The 19,052-nt window shown below is 38.8% G+C and overlaps 1 protein-coding gene across 1 annotated transcript; it reads left to right on the forward strand.

The window, feature by feature from the left end:
* Positions 1-1,066: 1,066 nt before the first annotated feature.
* On the forward strand, positions 1,067-6,368 carry zmynd19 (zinc finger, MYND-type containing 19). Its single transcript, XM_027027133.3, has 6 exons — positions 1,067-1,299; positions 2,514-2,573; positions 2,993-3,099; positions 3,252-3,392; positions 3,645-3,825; positions 4,121-6,368. The coding sequence occupies exons 1-6, from the start codon at positions 1,249-1,251 to the stop codon at positions 4,262-4,264; spliced, it is 684 nt and encodes a 227-aa protein (XP_026882934.1). The 5' UTR covers positions 1,067-1,248; the 3' UTR covers positions 4,265-6,368.
* The last annotated feature ends 12,684 nt before the right edge of the window (positions 6,369-19,052 follow it).

Here is a 19,052-nt window from a genome sequence, read left to right on the forward strand (position 1 = left end):
GTTCTAGGCAACCCTACCTGCCTGCACTGATATTATAGGTGTGGTAATGTTCGGTAATGTTCACCTCGCTGCAGGACTTTAGTTAAATCGGGGGGATATGTCAAAATGCGGGGGATTACAATACACAAATCAGCAACAAAGATGTAGTTTTAGCTAGTTAACTACTGAGACATCGGCATACAACTAGCGATTTTTAATGCTTGTTATAAATAAAAAGACCAAAATACATTGAATCAACATCAAACTAAGAGATAAAACAGTGGGTATCGTAATGTTTCTATCTTTATTGAAGGAGAAAAATACCTAAATTTGTGGGTGTCTGGTCATTGCGGAAACATTTTGCTGTGATTCGCAAGGCATAGTGAGAAATGTCTCATAACATTATTTGGCGTGTGCCTCCGAAAAACCTCTGCTTGTAGGGCCATGTAGCCCTAACACCTTCGTCCCACCCCTCTATACTAACAAGAATCGGGACACCTCACCTTTAGGCGCGAAAACGGAGGGGTAGGGCTAAGTGGTACGGGCAAGGGGTGCAATGGGAGGGCTGGAGCTTTGGTCTTGATCTTGACTCGAGAGTCTTGATCTGGACTTGGTCTCTCCTAAGGTGTTCTCGAATTCAATTCTCTATATTAGACGTGCAATAAAGATTGTGCAATTTTACACATTTACCATTGGTTTGCACAACAGCATAAACAGAATGCCTTTAATTACTCAATATATCGTCTACAACTTGTGCCCTAGTAACATTTAAACAGCAAGCCAGAGGTTTCGTTTCGCGCTAAAATAACTTGGTTTTCCCACGCATCACCAAACAACCGCCAATGGCACAGAATAAACAAGGAATGGGCTGTGCTTGCAGACTGAGTTCGCGCTCCAGTTGGCCTCTCCGATCAAATAGCATTACGCAAACAGTATGCACGTCAACGTCCTAGTATCAAAAGGTGCAACGTCAGACACTGTTAAATATGCAAGCCTCTGATTGGATAAACGCGACCAGCGCTCAGTAATGGTTGGTTTATAGTCGACGGGGTTGAGTCCCACCCACCGAAAGCTGGCAGGTTTTCCAACGCCACTCAGCGGTGCATCACGGTGGTTTGGTAGCGGGTGGGGAAGAGTCGGGCAACGACTGACCCTATATACAACAAAACTTGGACGAAACTCGGGGTTAGGGGTTGCCCAGACTGATTTCAAACCTATAAACTGCCCTGCCCCCTTTTACCTTTCACTCCATATCTGACAGCTCGTCTAATGTCGGATTTCAAGCTTGGGATTGTTCGACTTGGCCGTGTGGCCGGGAAGGTGAGCCGAATCCTAGTGACTGCCATGTGCGACACGAAGGGGAGGGGATCACAAAACCTTTAGCTAGCTAGCTAGTAAAATGGCTTTTTTAGAATTTATGAGGAAATCTAACATTTGACATATAACTGTGCTGTTTATATTGCAATATTTGCGTGTTTTTTCGTTTAAATCAACAGTTCTACAAGCGGCCGGTGTCCTAATAAGCGATTCTCCGGAATCGTTTTGTCGCACGAGCCGCCTACTTTGCTGTGCTAGCTGGTGCTAACGAGGCTAGCCAAGGCTACCAGTTAGCCAGCAAAATAAAGAAGATTGACGTATATCTAGCTAGCTACATCTATCATGTAGATTTAAACATTATCAGTTTGAAACTTTTAACAAGATGTGGGATTAAAACAGTAGTCACTAGTTTCTGACGGAACAGGGTTAATTACATTAGCTTGTAGACACAGATGCACATCGGGAGCCGTCGGCAAATCTCTCAAACAGGAACCGTTGCAACGTGACTTAAACCGGCATGTCGAAAGTGATGTGTTCAAGCCAGCTAGCTATCTAGTTCAACAACTATCTTAACTCGCAGGCTTGCTAGCTAACTCAAATTGCTTACCAGTAGATTTGACAAAAAAACATCGAGTACAGCAAGATGGCTAACTAAACAAGCGTTATTGTTATTAGCATTTGCAAATACACACTAGTATATATTGTGGTCCGATTTTAAATCTGTTAATTTGATTCTTTAAGTATTTACTATCTCTAAATGGCGAGGCATGTTTGTGCAAGCTAGTTAGCTGTTTATCCCGACATCTACAACTTCTTATGACCGGACAAATCCAATTCTCTGTCAGGCCGTTCATGCCGTGACACTAGAGGGCACCCGGAAAACAAAGATCAATTGGAATAGGTGTGACAATGCAAGAGAGTTCTGCTGGCGTTGAGAGTGAAGGCTGCTTTAGTCTCGTGATACACGCTGGATTACTGTGACACCGTTTAGCTGTTGATAGATACTGCAGTTTGTTCTGTTCTCAGCAGCTCATTGCATGTAGGATTTGAAGCGTGTATGTATCATTTACAGTTTTTTCTTGGAAATTGTAATTGCATGCTTTGTGTAGAAAGAATACCGTTTCACTGTAAGTAATGATGTAAGGAAAGTTGGTTCACCTGTTTGTGGCTTAAGAGGCTCCTAATATCGCCCATGAACACTGTTTTATTTCTTCCAGACAAAGTACACCCTCATTGATGAGCAGGACATACCACTGGTAGAAAATTACGCCTTTGAGGTAAGCAATTTCTACAGGTGGTGATCTGATTTTGTTGACTTTGATTTATTTATTTTCTAATGGCTTGTACTGAAAGACTTCAAATTGGGTGTGATTTTGATCTCTCTCTCAATATTTACAGATGCTCACCCTGAGTGAAATGAACAGAATATATTATAGAAGTATTTGCACTAAATTGTCATCACTTCATAAGTCTAAGCAATAAACAGTTTCTATTTAAGAATTTGCAAATGGATTGCAGTCATAATGTGTTGGCTTCAGAATATAATCTGCATGTAATTTTTTTTTTTTTTTTGTCACAGGTAAATGAAATCTATCAATTTCTGTGAATGATCCTGATGGAAGGCAGTTGCATTAACCTGTTTTCTGTTAAAAATATTACTGAAGTTTGATCTTGAATTTTCTCATATGGTTTTCAGGCACGTCTTGAGGTTGATGCAGATGGCAATGGAGCAAAAATCTTTGCTTACGCCTTTGACATTGGCAAAGGCAGGGGGGCTGGTCGACCTTTGCACGAGTTACTCTGGTGAGTGGAGCATTCTTACAGAGAGGGGACATACGTCCTTACATACTTAAGTACTGAGGTGTTTATTTTGTCATGTTGATGTGCATGAATTTCTATGTTCAAGTGCCTCTGTATGTGGCTAATCTTTTGTGTGCATTTCTGTGCATGAGCAGGGAAAAGCACAGAGGTGGCATTGCTCCTAGTTTCCAAGTTGTCCATATAAACTCAGTTACAGTGGACAATCGTCTAGACAACTTGCGCCTCGTTCCTGTTGGCTGGAGTCCCAAACCAGAGGAGCTGTCCAGCAAGCAAAGGTAGCTGAGTTCACTAGTCACCTCAGTGGAGGAATGGTGGCACCATGCTAATCTCAAACTGCAGCTCTGGAATTTTAGACATTAATAGAACACAACTCTCTGATGTAATTACTGTACAAGGAAGCATTAGGCAAATCATGGCAGTTAGTCTTTGCCAAGCAAAAAAACATCCTTGTGTAGCCAGCTCTCCTTTTAGCAAAAACCTTGTCTCCATGCCTGTCATTTGAACCTGAACTTCTGTCCCTTGTGCAGAGAACAGTCGCTGTACTGGCTGGCCATCCAGCAGGTGCCAGCCGACCCAGTGGAGGAGCAGTATCTGGAGCTGAGCCGCACGCGCTATTACAATGCCAACGGCGAACTGGTGGAGGAGGAAGAGTGCTCCTGCACTTACTATGAATGCCATTACCCCCCCTGCTCACTTATCGAGAGGAGGGTCAGTCCAGCCATATCTGACTTTTTGTTGAGACATTGCCGGTGGCACATTGGCAAAAAAACACCCCAACATTTTCTCAACCTTAAAAATTGTTTGGATAATAGCCCTTTACTGAGTAACCCTTAAAATCGATAGTAGGTATTCTTTTAATGTAATTCTGCCTTTTTGATTTGGCAACTGTAGTGACAGAAATAACCAAGATGTATGCTCTCTTGCATGTAGATTACCATGTTGATTACCTGTTGTGTATATTTGTGTACTCTGTTTTAATGGCTGCTTTGTCATGCCTCTTTAGCTGCGCGAGTTCAACATCTGTGGGCGCTGCCAGGTGGCGCGATACTGTGGCTCGCAGTGTCAGCAGAGGGATTGGCCAGCCCACAAGAAGCAGTGCCGTGAGCGCAAGAAGGCATTGGCCCTGGAATCCGAGCCTGAGCGGTGATCCCCGGAACCCCATGCTCGGCAGTGGGGTCAAGGGCGGGGGGAAGGGGGAATGGGCTGTGCGGTGAGACTTGCGAAGCTGAAATGCAAAAACAAATCTGCTGACTGATAGGACGGGTGACACCTTGGTGGGTAAGACAGGCCTGTTGGGGAAGAAGATGAAGAGGGGGGGGGGGGGAAAACGCTCCTTCCTTCCTTCCCAGAACTTTGACATCTCCTTGGCTTGTCTAAGGGGGTTATGGGTTGGAATGGGAGAGGGGGATTTTTTTTGTTTGTTTGTTTAGAGGGAGGCCGTAAAAGGCTCTACCTGCTGCTATGGATGTGTGTTTTGTGAAGAAAAACGCCATTGCCGTCATAACTTCCTGTGTGGACTGTGGACAGTTCATAAGCTCACTCCTTTCCATCCATGCGCCTGTCATGAAGTGTTAGCAGCTGGTATCGAGGGATAAGCCTGCTGTATGAAAAAAGATGGTATAACGGACCTCTTCACTGTACTACCCTTTTCCTCTCCCGGTTGGACTTCCTGTGCACATATCCATGCACACACTCCCTCGCCATAACCCTCCCAAAGTGTGCAGCAGAGGACTGTGTAGATTCACACTACCAGTATTTGTGTGTGTGTGTGTGTGTGTGTGTGTGTGTGTGTGTGTGAGAGAGAGAGAGATGCAATGATCATTAATGACTGAAGGACATTGGATGAAGTGGTAGATTTTTGTTTCTTTTTGTTTCTTTCTTTTTTCGTTTCCCTTTCTTGGGCTGGGTGGGAGGGATGGGGAAATTTATTGTTCAATCTGGGATGTCACTTGTTGAACCATTACAATGTTCTATTGTCCAGTTTCTAAAATGCATTACTCTCGGTGCTGCATTACAATCCCAGTTACGCTTCCAGCTTAAGTCACATTAACACACACCATCACTAGCATTCAGCTTCTAGGGATGTCCTGGGAAAAACTTGAAAATCCACAGAGAAAGTTGTCTCAGAGAAATTTTGTCAACATCTGCTTGGAGAAGTCTGCGAGTTGACAGTTGGGTTTCTTATTTGTTTGTGTCTCCTTGATGTCCCATAAGCATAGCTTATGTACTTTTCTCTCTTATTTTATGTTTTGTATATAACCCTCAATCTAAAAGAAAAAACACCTACATGCACACATGTCTAAAGTGTGTCTTCCTTTTATGTGAATGGCAACTCTAGCGAACTGTGATGCGCACGCACATAAACACAAATTAGCATGTATTGCAGATATACGTGCAATTTGTTGATGGTTGTGTGTACCAATATGTTTATTTATCTGGAGGGGGTTGAACACTGTGCACTGAGTATCCTCACTTTTATCTTTCATTTAGGCAGGGCGACACGTCCGAATGATCGAAAGTGGGGAGTCTGTCTTTTTTTCTAAGAATATTACAAACATTTAAATACATAGAAAACAGTATGAAAAATATGTGATTGGGCATAATGTTGGTGATAACTGACCATCTCTTGTCACTGTAAAATAAAAGAATCAAGTAATGGTGATGTGGGAGTATGTTTATGCTGGGGAAGAAGTCCTGAGGATGTTTATTTTGTTAAAGCGGGTACAGTTTTGCTGGAAAAAAATGTCTGTATAAATGCATCACATGACATAGGAATAATGTTCCACAAGGACAGACTCTTAATCTAATTTTGTTCTCACAGTTGATACTTAATGTGAAAAGCAATGTTAAATTGATGAAACAATTTGTTGGCTAGCTCTGTGGACCTAAATTCCTCTGTGAAAAAGAAGGAAAATCGATGTTATCTTTCACAGTGTGTAGTTATTGAAGGCTTTAAGCGTGATGGTATACACACCTAAATATTCTAATTTGTTAATTTTGCAAGTGAGCTTTTTACCATTTTTTTAAACTATATTGCAATTCAGCAGAAAAAATGGACACTTTGGATGGAGCTTGAGCAAATCTAAATATATGACACAAGATTTATTGGATAAAGGTCCCATGACTATTCTTTAACATTTTGATTTCCTTCTCTCCAGTTTAAAGATTAATCTACAAATTCTGGATGTTGAGTTCATTATGTATTGAACTTGGTGTCCAAAAGCTTAAGTGTAAATAAATCTTCAGCTCTGTAGGCATGTGAGTGTGAATTTTAATATGATGTAAAGTAAGCTTTGTTAGCTGGATGGCACACCATTAGGCCTAAAGATGGAACGAGGTTGGACAGGTTAATGGATATCATGAATAGCCTTTGTCAAAATGTGTTCATTGGAACCAGAGGGTGGCACTTGCATGTTCAACTTTTCTAGTAGTCACCCTAGAACCTGCTGTATTGGACCCTATAGTCACGTTTAAACTGTAATGTTGCAATGTTGTAATATCAGCAAAAGTAATACTTGGTTTTTATCCACAGTGATATTTTAGCTGAGTTCTAGGGAATCTTCTTCACTTGTACTGTTGGAAGAGCGCTTCAGATTAGAAACCAATTTATTATGCAGTAAGCAAAAAGAAACCAATGGTTTGTTGTTAAATCGCTAGTAAAAGTAATTGCCACTGTCGTTCATCATCTAGGATAAAATATTTTCTGTGTTTTCTTTGTGCCCAATCTCCATTCTGCTTACAGTGCTGGTAGAACGATCATCTGTCCAGCTCTGTGGCAGAAAGGTGATGTGTTGAAGTGGCTCACGTTTTCTGACCTTTCACAAGTTCACTTCACAAAAGGTGAGGTGGCTCAGGAGAGTAAGGGCTCGCTTGCTGAAAGCATACTTCAGGGGAGTTACAGAGAAGAATGCATTACAGGGCATATGTGTTTATTATATTCTTACGAAGTATGATTGGTACCACTTAAACAACTTAACAGAGCCTCCATGTCCACATGTATAGCAGTATACATTTTACATACTTAAATCTGTAATTCTTTCCTGCATTTTAGGTACATGCTCAAGTATCAGATACATAATGGCACAAGCTGTTTTACTGGTTCTGCATCAGTTCTGTGAAGACAAATATACTTCATAACATTCTTATTAAACTACTGCTGTAGTATCACAGGCAGCATAAGTCATGGGCACAGTGTGATTAAGGTGAGTTAATGATTAATGTCATTTGTGGGGATGGTGGTGGGAATGAAAACAGATTCAAAATTGATTTCTTTTTGCCATTTAGAAATGGCAAAAAACCTTATTAAACTGTTTTCCTCAACATTTTAGTCATGTTTTATTATCTTTTTGGTAACTAGTACGTGTATTTGGTATTTTGATTGTATTACAGTAATAATGATAATGTGGAATACTGCCAACTTGAGTTCATCTAACTTACAAAAGCATAACCTGTCATGAAAATAAATCAGAAAAGTGTGTCTGAGTCTTAGAAGAACTTAACTGGTTTTTACAAAGCTCTCTGAAATCACTGAAACAGCTACTCTATTATCTTTGACAATTAAAGAAGTGCATCATGAATAACCCACCTCTAGATCAGTGAATCAGAATGCATGCAAGACTTTTGTTGTATTTGTGCCCTCTGTTTGAACTCAGGTGAGTGGAGTAGAAGTACTATATAAGCTATTTAATACAGAATGTAAAATACAATATAGTATAAAAGACAGTAAAGTCAAACAACAGATCTGCTTCGCATTAATCCATTTATAGTGGTTTTCTACGTGTGTGTATATAATTCATCAAGTTATTGTGGTTTACTGTATGTTTGTACATAATACAGGTATTGTGGTTTCCTACGTGTACGTAATCCAGATATTGTTGTTTCCTGCTTATAGGGGAATGGTGGTGTTTGGCTTTTGTTGGCACCAGTATTGGCATTATGTTTGTGTTTACTTGCAAGGAGGTTCAGTACAGGTGTGGTAGCCTGAAGTATTTCCCACAAATCAGAGAAACCACCTTGGTTCCTGTGAATGGCTGGTTGTTTAGTGGTGTGTGTGTGTGTACAGGACTGGCAATAGACTTGTAATAGACTGGTTACAAGAACATTCTTGAAATCCTTTGCTTACAGATGTAAGTACAAGGCCAATAATCAGTGGAGGTCTATACAGCCGTGATACAGCAGAACTTTGCCATAGGCCCTTTATCGTGTAATAATTTCAGTTATTACTAATTACCTGTTTTCTTTCTGGAATGCCTACGAAGTCCTAGAAGAGCTGTAACCTTGCTGTGTTGTGCACTGACACTATATGCACAAGTGTCATCATAAACATCAGTAGTTTGGGGAAGTCATGTACCTGAGGTCTCTCATACCTTCACAAATGCAATTGTTAGGGAAGTGCAAGAAATTATAGCTACATTAACGAAAGTTACATATTTAACTCAAAGTTAAATATACATAACATTTGTCAACTCCATACTGGCATATTTTTAAGCATGTCGTCATCACGCTCACCCATTTGCTTTGTCATATCACAAGTCCTATTGCAGTTGCAATATTATCACAATGTGATATTTTGATCCTTCCATGCATCCCTAGTATATGCTTGATTTGGATTGTCTTCGGTGTTATCAGAAATCCAACTGACAGAATATCTTAATTTCTCATGTACATATTTGTCTGCTGATCTCCTCTCATCACATTTAATATGCTGCTGATTTGATTTATTTCTCTAGTACGGAATTTGAGTACTCGAGGGGTATTAGGTTATTAATATTAAGGTTTGAAATTAGGCTGTGAAATTGCTTATTTTAGACATAATAGCAAAACTACTATTAATAATAAATGCATTAGATTATAAAATAAATGATATTAAATTATATACACTTAAAATTATTACAATGAGAAGATGACCTGTTTGAATGTAAATAGAACTGGGGTGAAGAGAATCTAATAATGGTAACCATCATAGATAAATTATATACAAAAGAGATGAAAGACATTACACTGAACAAATAAACATGAGAATCTGCAAACAAAAGCTCAAGTAATTAAATGAGAATAGGCAGCACACAAACAAGAACCACAGAATGTATACCCACACAAGCACTGAGAGCCAGTAGTCATACAAGGTGGTGTGTGATATGGGGGCACTAGAGAAATATCATTTAACTTAAATATTACTTTTAATGTAAACATAAAATAAATAAAAATATATGTTAGGGGGTTTTATGTCTAATTCCAATTTCTATTTCTTTAAATTAGTTTGAACTAAAAAATGGGCATTTTATATTTTTTGTCACGTCTTCTGAATGCACTCGACCCATTATAAACTACGTAACCCACGAGCCTCCTGTTCGTTCCAAATCCCCAGATTATTAGTCTCACCTGTGTCTTGTTTTCTATAATGTGTCTTCCTATATAAGACCTGTTTGTTCAGGCTGTCATTTTGAAATCTCGTTTGCCTGCCTCACCCGTCTGAGCCATTGTAATCTGTTACACTGGTTACTTTGTTCTCTGCCTGTATTTGGCATTTACTCTGTTGCCTGTTCCCTGTCAGATATGCCTGCTTACAGCCTTCCCTCTGGATATTACTATTGCCTGTTTTTTGACTATGATTTTGGATTGCCCCTTTTGTTATTAAACCTGTCAACCCTGCATTCAACTCTGTCTCACCAAACCTGACATTCTTAAATGAAACAAAACTGCTTGACTATCGAATAACAGGAAAATACATAATGTGCTACAACACATGTAATAGGCATTTGACAAATATGTTACTATGGAGGTAAGGTATGGAATCTGGCTAATTTATTACTATAGGTAACATACAACAGCTGGCTAATTTATTACTATGGTTAATGTATGGCATCTGGCTAATTTATTACTATGGCTAACATGACATCTGGCTAATTTATTATGATGTTTAACATAAAATCTAAATAAAATGCTACATCAATAAAAGTCAGCTTGAACAACCAATACAGTAAGTGTAACATGTTAACCTGCTGCCAGGTCTGACAGAACAACAGTGCCTACTCAGTTCTTGGACTGTGCACTTCAGTAGCCTATTCCTCTATAGAAGTTTCCTTCAATATCATGCTGTGTATTACAAACAATGAACTTACTTTACATGGTCTTTTCTCTTCTATCAACCTCAGTCTGACCAGACTTTGACCTCAGACTCATGGTGACTTAGAGGTTCTCACTTCAGCACATTGCAGAGTTGTTTCTTCTACCCACTGTTTAACAGTTTGGGAAAAATAACAATCATTTTATTTTGTAGGCTGTCATTCATTATTACACACAGTCATATTTTACATCATTATAAGTAGACCTAAACCTTCATTTTAATAAATGTATGAAAGCTATATTCATTTAAAAATATCCCAGGTACACATTGAACTATTCTAATAATACTAATGCTACTACTGCAACAAATAATAATAATAATTTTATTTACCACTATTTACCACTAGGTGGCGCATGATGCCCTCCAGGGAAAATAACCATCATGACTACAGGGTAAACGGCCTTCCTTAAAACCTAAACATATTCCCTCAAGCTCAACCACTTAATTAGTTCTCTGTATTCTAATTTTATTTTAATGATCAATTTAATTTATAATATAATATAATAACTTTTTTTTTTTAAAAGAACCTGCAGAAAGAAGGGTTAGGGTAAATCCCACAGCTAAATATTCCTTTTTTTGTCCCACAGTAATTCTACAGTCCAGTGGTCTGTTTATTTTTTTTTTATTCATACAAGTGATAGAGAAATTGTAAACTACAGTTTTGAGAGGTTTTAATTTCCTTAATGCATGTTATATTAGCTTATTCCCACAGATGCACAGAGATGCATAAAATAAGTCAGAATCATACGGTTATGCCAAAGCCAAACAGACCATCTACAGTACAATTAGCAGCATTGACTTTAAAATATTTTGGATGGTGGCTGTAGGCAGTACAAGTGATCTATAAGTATGTAGGAATCCTTATTAATAAAATTTAATTGTGTAAATCAGATCATTTCCTGTCAAGCACTGATGTGGTGGACGTGCCATCCTCACCACACATTTAAACCACAAGCAGTACATACAAACCACATTGTTCTGTCTTTGTTTCTGAAAATATAGCATCCCCTGCAAAAGCAAGAAGTTATTTAGTTTAATGCTCCAGCAGCCACACTTTTATGTGTACAGGTCAATCCCCTGCAATCCTGTTGTTTATGCCATTGAAAGCATCTTCTGTAAGTGGTTAAGTATACTGTACAGATCCTAGATACATTTTTACAAGTATGCGTCATTTGTTTGCCTTAATGCTTTAATCTCATTTGTTAAGATGTGTAATGCACAAATGGTTTGTTTCCCATTGTTAGTTTAGCCTCTACCTTTTGTCTCTATAAGTTATATAAGGTGTAAAACCTTTTATAAGCAGGATTTACTATTTGCAATTTGCAGTTTACATAGCCTTGAAATGTTTATATTTAATAAGTTGGTATAGCAGGCTTTTATAAGCAGTGGATCATTGTACTCGACAGTTAGCTTTTACAGATCCATATTGTCAACCATGCTTTAGCTCTGTTGTTGTACTTATACTGTATTTTCATTATTGTTGTTATAGTTTCACTCCCATTCATTTGGTGCATGAATGCATGGGTCAATAAAGCACAGGAGCTTGGACGCTATATTCTTACTCTCATGCATTTGTTTGAAGTGAGATTGGCTTGCTGTTAAATTGTGTATGCTTATACACACAAGGAGAACAGTACACACATACAGTGAATTAGGTCTAAATGGAATTTTAATCACCATACAGGACCAGTCAGGTAACCAATACAACATAATGTAAGTCCCTGTAACTGTAACATTGCAAGATACCTTTTTTTTTCTATATGAACTCATATTACATATGTTTTTCCACTTTAACTGGAGAATGATGGGGAAGACTCTTTCATGGACCAGGAATCTTGCAGGTTAAGCAATAGCTGAACTGGAAGATAAAGACAAAAAGGTGGTTATTCACAACACATTAAAACACTACCTCTCATCTTCAGTGCTATAAACCACAAGGTTTACCTAAAAGGTTCTGCAGCTCCATCCTCATATCCAGGATGTGCTGGAGTGTCTTCATTAACTCAAAGTACCTAAGCAGAAGGTCCATGGCCAAATCACCTTCTCGTCCTCCCTTTGGAGCCACATCTCCTCCACATATGTCTCCCAGTCTAATCTCTCTTTCTTCTTGGGTGTGCTGGAGGTCATACACAGTGGAAGTTCCTCAGTGGAGAGAAACTCCACGTGTTCCACAAAAGTGCAAACATGCAAACAGCAAAATTTCTCATACTATCCAAAAAAGCAACCTTGTATGGCCAAGTGATATTTCCCATCTATCTAATTGCCATGTTCAAAACCCCTGACAAACAATCTGTATTCCATGGGGTCGTCTGTAACTATAGGAATATTCTGGGGCGCTAGGGTAGTGAGTGTTTGTTGTCTCAATAGGAATTCAGTGATGGTTGCTTTGGGTCCCATTGACTCTTGTTCTGGCTGTGTATATAACAGATGTGCCATGTATGCTACCGCCTGCATGCTCCCTCTCCACACATGATCCAACACTACAAGGGATATGTTTAGGCAGTCTACAACTTTTTGGCTCAGAGGGTGTAAATGTTCCACTTCCATCAGGACTAAGAGCGCTAGATGTGAACTGAAGACTCTCAAACCCATCTAGCACTTTGAACTTAGCATCTGGTGCTGCCAAAGCAGACTGTATTTCTAGTTATTTGATCTGTAGCGTTAGCTTAGTGAAGATAGCTGCTGTTTCTTTTTTATTTTTGGCTTCTCGTTCGTCGAGCACATGTTTTTGCCTTAGAGGAGATGCTTGAGCTAGCAACGTGGCTCTCTCCCATTCAGTTTTCTGACAAGCAGCTGATGCAGACGGAAGATGCTTCTGAATGTACAGAGGAAGGTTTAAGTTATACACTAAGTTTAAGTTATACACTATCTGAAGTTTCAACCTCTTTATGGCACTTCTCAAACTCGACCATATGCAGATGAGTCTTTTCCATCCATATCTCTAACTTTTCTGTGAAATGCTTAGACATGTCAGCTTTAGGCTCAAACGATCTATTCTGCTCCTTATTCATCTCATCTTCTGACATCTGCTGAAGTAACACTTTAACAGTCATTATGCTCGCAAAACTCTCCAAACAGCCCATTGAACTGAACTACCAACATTGTCTAAACGACGTGCAGATTGCTATCTTTGCCGTCCTCCATTAATTGAAGCGTCTGATTCATTTTGCCTGTCAGCTGGCCCAGCTTAGCCTTCCGATTGCTAAATGTCCATTACAATCTTTCATCGATTGCCTTAGCAGTGAGTTTAACTGTTCTAGTCCCAGCAGCTGAGAAACATTCTACGTTTTCCATCATAAATACTGAAACCTGTACTAAGCTTGTGCTTACTGAACTAGATGCTGCTTCCTGTTTTTGAAACTTTTGCGCCAACACCACTGCTTCGGCATAGTAGCCCTTAATGGTCTTTAGTAATGATTACTAAAAAATAATATTGAAGAGGTGTGTCAATTAGCGAAGGCGATGTCCGATGCTGTAGTGTGCTCTGGTCCCATCGCAATGCGATATAACGTACAGCCGGTTATCTTCGCTGAACTGTTGAATGTCCAAGTCGCGCTCACAAAACAATGTGGGGTTCATAGATAATTGGAACACATGCAAGGGCATTGTTGGTGATTTCAACATTCACTTTGATAGTGCCCAAGACCCTCTGAGATCAGCCTTTAGTTCTATGTTAAAATCAATTGGTTTCACCCAATGTATAAAATAATCCAGTACTGACTTAGTACTGACATACGGTATAGACATGGAGAACATAGTTATACTACCCATTGGATGCCATCTCAGACAATTCCCTAATTTGATCTGAACTACGTATGAGCCACAATATAGTAATCTTGATTTCCTATCATACCAGATGCACGATCACGCCAGGCACTGCACCTAGATTTATTGCGAATCTCCCAGACTTATCATTTGCGACTAGGATACCCTCAAACCCCATGGAACTTGATCAAATAATTGAATGCTTAGAATGAGTATTCCACTGCACACTCAATGATGCAGCTCCACTTAAGAATAAAAAAAATTAGGGACAAAATGTAGTACCTTGGTATAATGATCACATTTGCAATTTAAAATAAAACACTCGAAAAATAGAAAGTAAATGGTAAACGCCACACTAAGCTTGTAGTCTTCCAGAAGTAGAGCCTTCAAGTACAGAAAAGCACTTATTTTCGCTCATACATCTGATCTCTTGACCCTAAAACAAAATAACAAAAATAATCTAAGATTTCTTTTTAGTACAATTGCACATCTAACTAGGAATAAATATGACACCAATGCTCAGATTACATCACATAGTAGTAATGAATTCATGAATGAGAAAATTAAGCACATTAGAGATAACATTAAGAGTATTAGCATGACGTTGAGCAGCTACTTAGAGATCAGAACAGCCAAGCCAAAAATGACTTTAGAATCCTTTACACCTATTCAAGAGCCAGAATTTACATCTCTGATCTTGGACTCAAAGTCCTCATGTAAATAATATTTTTAGGACTGCCTGTCTCCACCTTAGGAACATTTCAAAGATTAGGAACATGCTCTCCTCACCTGATACAGAAAAGTTAGTCCATGCATTTATTACTTCAAGATTGGACTACTGTACTGTCTTACTATCTGGCTGTACCACTGCGTGTCTAAACAAGCTCCAGCTGGTTCAAAATGCAGCAGTCAGAGTTCTTAATAGAACTAGAAAATTTGATCACATCACTCGTATCTTAGCTACTTTACAATGGCTCCCAGTACAATTTCGTATTGATTATAAAATAACTTACAAAGCACTGAATGGTCTTGACCCACAATATTTCAGAGAACTCTTAGTGCATTATGATCCACGTTTGCTTAGATCAAAAGTTGCAGGCTCTTTACTAGTACCAAGAATAAGAAAATCTACTGTGGGGGGCAGAGCCTTTTCCTATAAAGCTCCCACACTATGGAATAACCTTCCTGTAAATGTTCGAGACTCAGACACAGTCTGAATATTTAAAGCTAGGCTGAAAACCTATCTGTACAGTCAGGCATTTTATTAACTACTTCCCATCTTAGGTAAAGGTGTAGAACTGGGGGTCCATGGGCATTGAGAGTTATGGTAAACTGGGATGTTATGATACTGTCACTTCAACTCTCTTTTATCACTCAAGTTTGTTGACTGAGTGCGGCAGAGTGCTGATGTTCCAGGGTGCCCGCATGCCTGTAGTTCTTTCTGGCTCTATCCTTTAAGCTATGCTGCCATAGCTAGATCTGCTGGAGTCCATCTTTGTACATTATAGTTCCCTAATTTACATACCCTCATACCTGGACATGCCTAATAATCTATTCTCTCTTTCTGCCAAGGTACATCTACCTCTGATGTCCTACCCCTCTGAGCTGTTATGGCTACTCTCACCACCCTCTGATGTCCCCTGCTGTAGCCCACCACACCTCCACCCCAGTCAACTACTTCTTCTTTGCCTTTGACGTTCTTGTGCGAGATGTGTTTCGGACACATGCACACCATAAGGACCAGACTGGGACTTTTAGAAAACCAGACTAGACATTAATTGCTTATTTTTCCATTTTATTATTTATTTAATTTTTTCTTTCACTGTTTATTCTGCTCCTTATTGTCTATATTGTTAACATTGTCGGCCAGAGGACGATGCCCCCCCCTTTGAGTCTTTGTTTCTTCTTTATGCTCTAGGGACTTTTTCTTTGCCACTGTCGCATTTGTAAAGCTGCTTTATGACCACATCTGTTGTAAAAAGCACTGTTCAAATAAATTTGACTTTGAATTAAACAGAAACAAACTTGTGCAACTTTTGAAAGTTTTAATTGATATACAAACATGAAGCTGGATTTATCTCAATATAGTCACAAATAGGTGTGAAGGATTTTTTTATTATTTAATGTGCATGCTATATTATTGGTCTTTTTTCAAATGCTGGGTCCTTGAGGATATTTGGTAGGCAAATTTTCAGATGAGAAATGGTCCATCCAAAGTTAAAACAAAGTCTCAGGCCTGTGGACAATGTCGTGGTGTTTTGAGGCACCCAAATGATCGAAATAGTTGAGTTGGAGGTTTTTGGCTATCCTCTTACCCAGGCGTTCCAACAACTATGAAACAACATATCAGTAACATCAGATTGATACAGATAAAACATTATCAGGTTTGTCCTATAATCCAGAAACAGGTTTTCTTTCTTTTTGAATTAGGGTATTGAGAACCTAAAAAATATTAGTATTTACAAAAAATCAAAATAGTTCAGCAATATAATGATTAATCCATAGGATGCAATGCTTCATTATAAATAAATCCATTACCATGTATTTCTAGATTAGTATTTGGTAGAGTTTACAGTCACAAATTTTGGTTTTCACAAAGTTTGCTGCTTCGGTTTTTATGGAGGCAATTTGCATCAACTCTAGATTGTGAAGAGTGATCATATAAATTGTAAAATTAACTTCATCACAAAAATTACTTAATTTCAGCCACTGCATTTCAGCCCTGCCACAAAATCAAAATGGCCTGCTAGCATCATTTCAGTGATCTTCTCTTTAGCTCAGGAGAAAGTGTTAATGAGGACAAGGCAACTGATATCACTCTGTCATACTGATTAGAAGAGCAGACTGGTTGTTTTAAAAGGGTGGTGGTGCTTGAAGTTTTCTTCTGTTAACCATGGTTATCTCAGAAGAAACACTTGCAGTCATCATTGCATTGCATCAGAAGTGCTTCACAGGCAAGGACATTGCTGCATGTAAGATAACACCTAAATCAACCATATATCGAATCTATGGGATCATGTCACCACCAGCACAGAGCTTGCTGATGAATAGCAGAAGGCAGGTGTGAGTGCATCTGCACATACAGTGAGACGAAGGCTTTTGGAGGATGGTGTCAAGAAGGGCAGCAAAGAAGTCACTTCTCTCCAAGAAAAACAGCAAAGACAGACTGACATTTTGCAGGAAGTATAGGGAATAGACTGCAGAGGACTGTGGTAAAGTTATTTTCACTGATGAAGCCCCATTCCTACTATTTGGGACATCTGGACAAATGATTGTCCGGAGAAGAAAAGGTGAGCACTACCATGAGTCCTGTGTCATGCCAAAAGTGAGGCATCCTGAGCCCATTCATGTGTGGGGTTGGTTCTCATCCAAGGGAGCAGTTTTGCTCAAAGTTTTGCCTAAGAACACTGTGGTGACTAAGGAATGGTATCAAAACATTCTCCAAGAGCAACTTCTCCCAATGATCAAGGAGCAATTTGGTGATCAATGCTTTTTGCAGCATGATGTAGCACCATGTCATAAGGCAAAAGTGATAACCAAGTGGTTTGGTGAACAAAACATTGAAATTTTGACTCTATGGCCAGGAAACTACCCAGACCTCAATCCCATTGAGAATCTGTGGCAATCCACAAAAAGAGGGTGGACAAACAAAAACCCAAACTGTGCAAAAAATGGGTTGGCATCAGTCAAGATTTTGCCCAGAAGCTGATATCCAGCATGCCAAGGCGAATTGCAGAAGTGTTAAAAAAGCAGTCAACACTGTAAATATTAAGTCTTTATTTAAATTGGATGTATTTGTCAAAAAGTAAAAAACTTCTGAAATGCTTTCAATTGTACTTGGCTATACCATATCAACATCTGACCAAAGAATCTTAAAAAAAAAAAAAAAAAAAAAAAACCTCAGGCAGTAAACTTTGTAAAAACCAAACTTTGTCAGTCTCAACTTTTGGCCAGAACTGTGCATGTCCTGATTTTCTTATGTCTAAATAGATGACCCATTTGTGCTGTACCTCTTTTTTCTTAGAAAAGCCACAAAGATCCTGTGCATCAATCTTGTATCCGTTTAAGATCAATTTAAAGTAAAGGTTTCCTAAGGTTTTAATAAGAAATCATGCGATTTACAAAATATCCCCCAAATATGACAAGGCATAGTGTACAAGTTAAAATATAAATATCAGAGTACAGTTAAAATCTTTAAACAATGTTCTGTCATTTTAAATACAATGTGACTAGCAGAAACGGGCAAGGAAGTAACCAGGACTCACTTACTCTTGTCATTAGAACTATCGCTCTTCTGTGCAATCATGCGAATGTAGATCCGGTAAAGCGGAGCACGGTGCCATAAATGATTACGCACATAGCAACGATACTCTTTGGTTTTATGATCAATCACAAGGCAGTGACAGAAAGCCCCAGAGCAGATCAGCCAAAGAGAGATGCACACACCGAAGATCAAAAAGCCTGCATTATTAGGTTGGTCCTATCATAGATACAGAAAAGATGGTTTAAGAATTGTTGTGCAAAGACTGATGCCTTCCTAAGTAGAATTTAAATCTCAAATTTTGGGACCAAATGTTTTGTCTTTATATTAGAAGAAGATTTATCTGTTCCATTTAGCTGGTGAAAATTTTACAAACCTCCCGATACAACTTCATACAGAGAATTCCAATAACTGAAGCAAGAATAAGAAGAGTGCCCTTCCAGATACTATTTTTATAATATTCCAGCACAAACACTGTAAACATGCAAAGAATATTGTATAAATTAATTATTGCATACTGTTCATTCAATTAAATCATTCTCACAGCTGAACATCCAACTTCATGACAGTCTATATGATATGAAAGCACATCCTTTACTCTTTTTGCTACTCACCATCATTTTCCTGTCTGAAAGGATAGCTTGGGTTCTGCTTGATCTTGTCAATAAGAATTCCTTCTGCAGATCTTAAGAAATTCCATTTCCAGGTACCAAAGATAGTCATGATTCTACACTGAAAACATATATATTTTTAATCACTTGGTCACAAATATGATCAGCAAAT

Source organism: Electrophorus electricus, chromosome 8 (assembly GCF_041902795.1).
Source record: "Electrophorus electricus isolate QZ-2024a chromosome 8, ASM4190279v1, whole genome shotgun sequence".
Classification (NCBI taxonomy): domain Eukaryota; kingdom Metazoa; phylum Chordata; class Actinopteri; order Gymnotiformes; family Gymnotidae; genus Electrophorus; species Electrophorus electricus.

What these genes read in the sequence shown, in the direction of transcription:
- zmynd19 (XM_027027133.3), top strand. Translation starts at nt 1,249, where the DNA reads ATGTCGGATTTCAAGCTTGGGATTGTTCGACTTGGCCGTGTGGCCGGG. An exon ending in TTGGCCGTGTGGCCGGGAAG is followed by an intron (nt 1,300 to 2,513) that starts GTGAGCCGAATC and finishes TATTTCTTCCAG; the next exon opens with ACAAAGTACACCCTCATTGA. An exon ending in CCTTTGCACGAGTTACTCTG is followed by an intron (nt 3,100 to 3,251) that starts GTGAGTGGAGCA and finishes GTGCATGAGCAG; the next exon opens with GGAAAAGCACAGAGGTGGCA.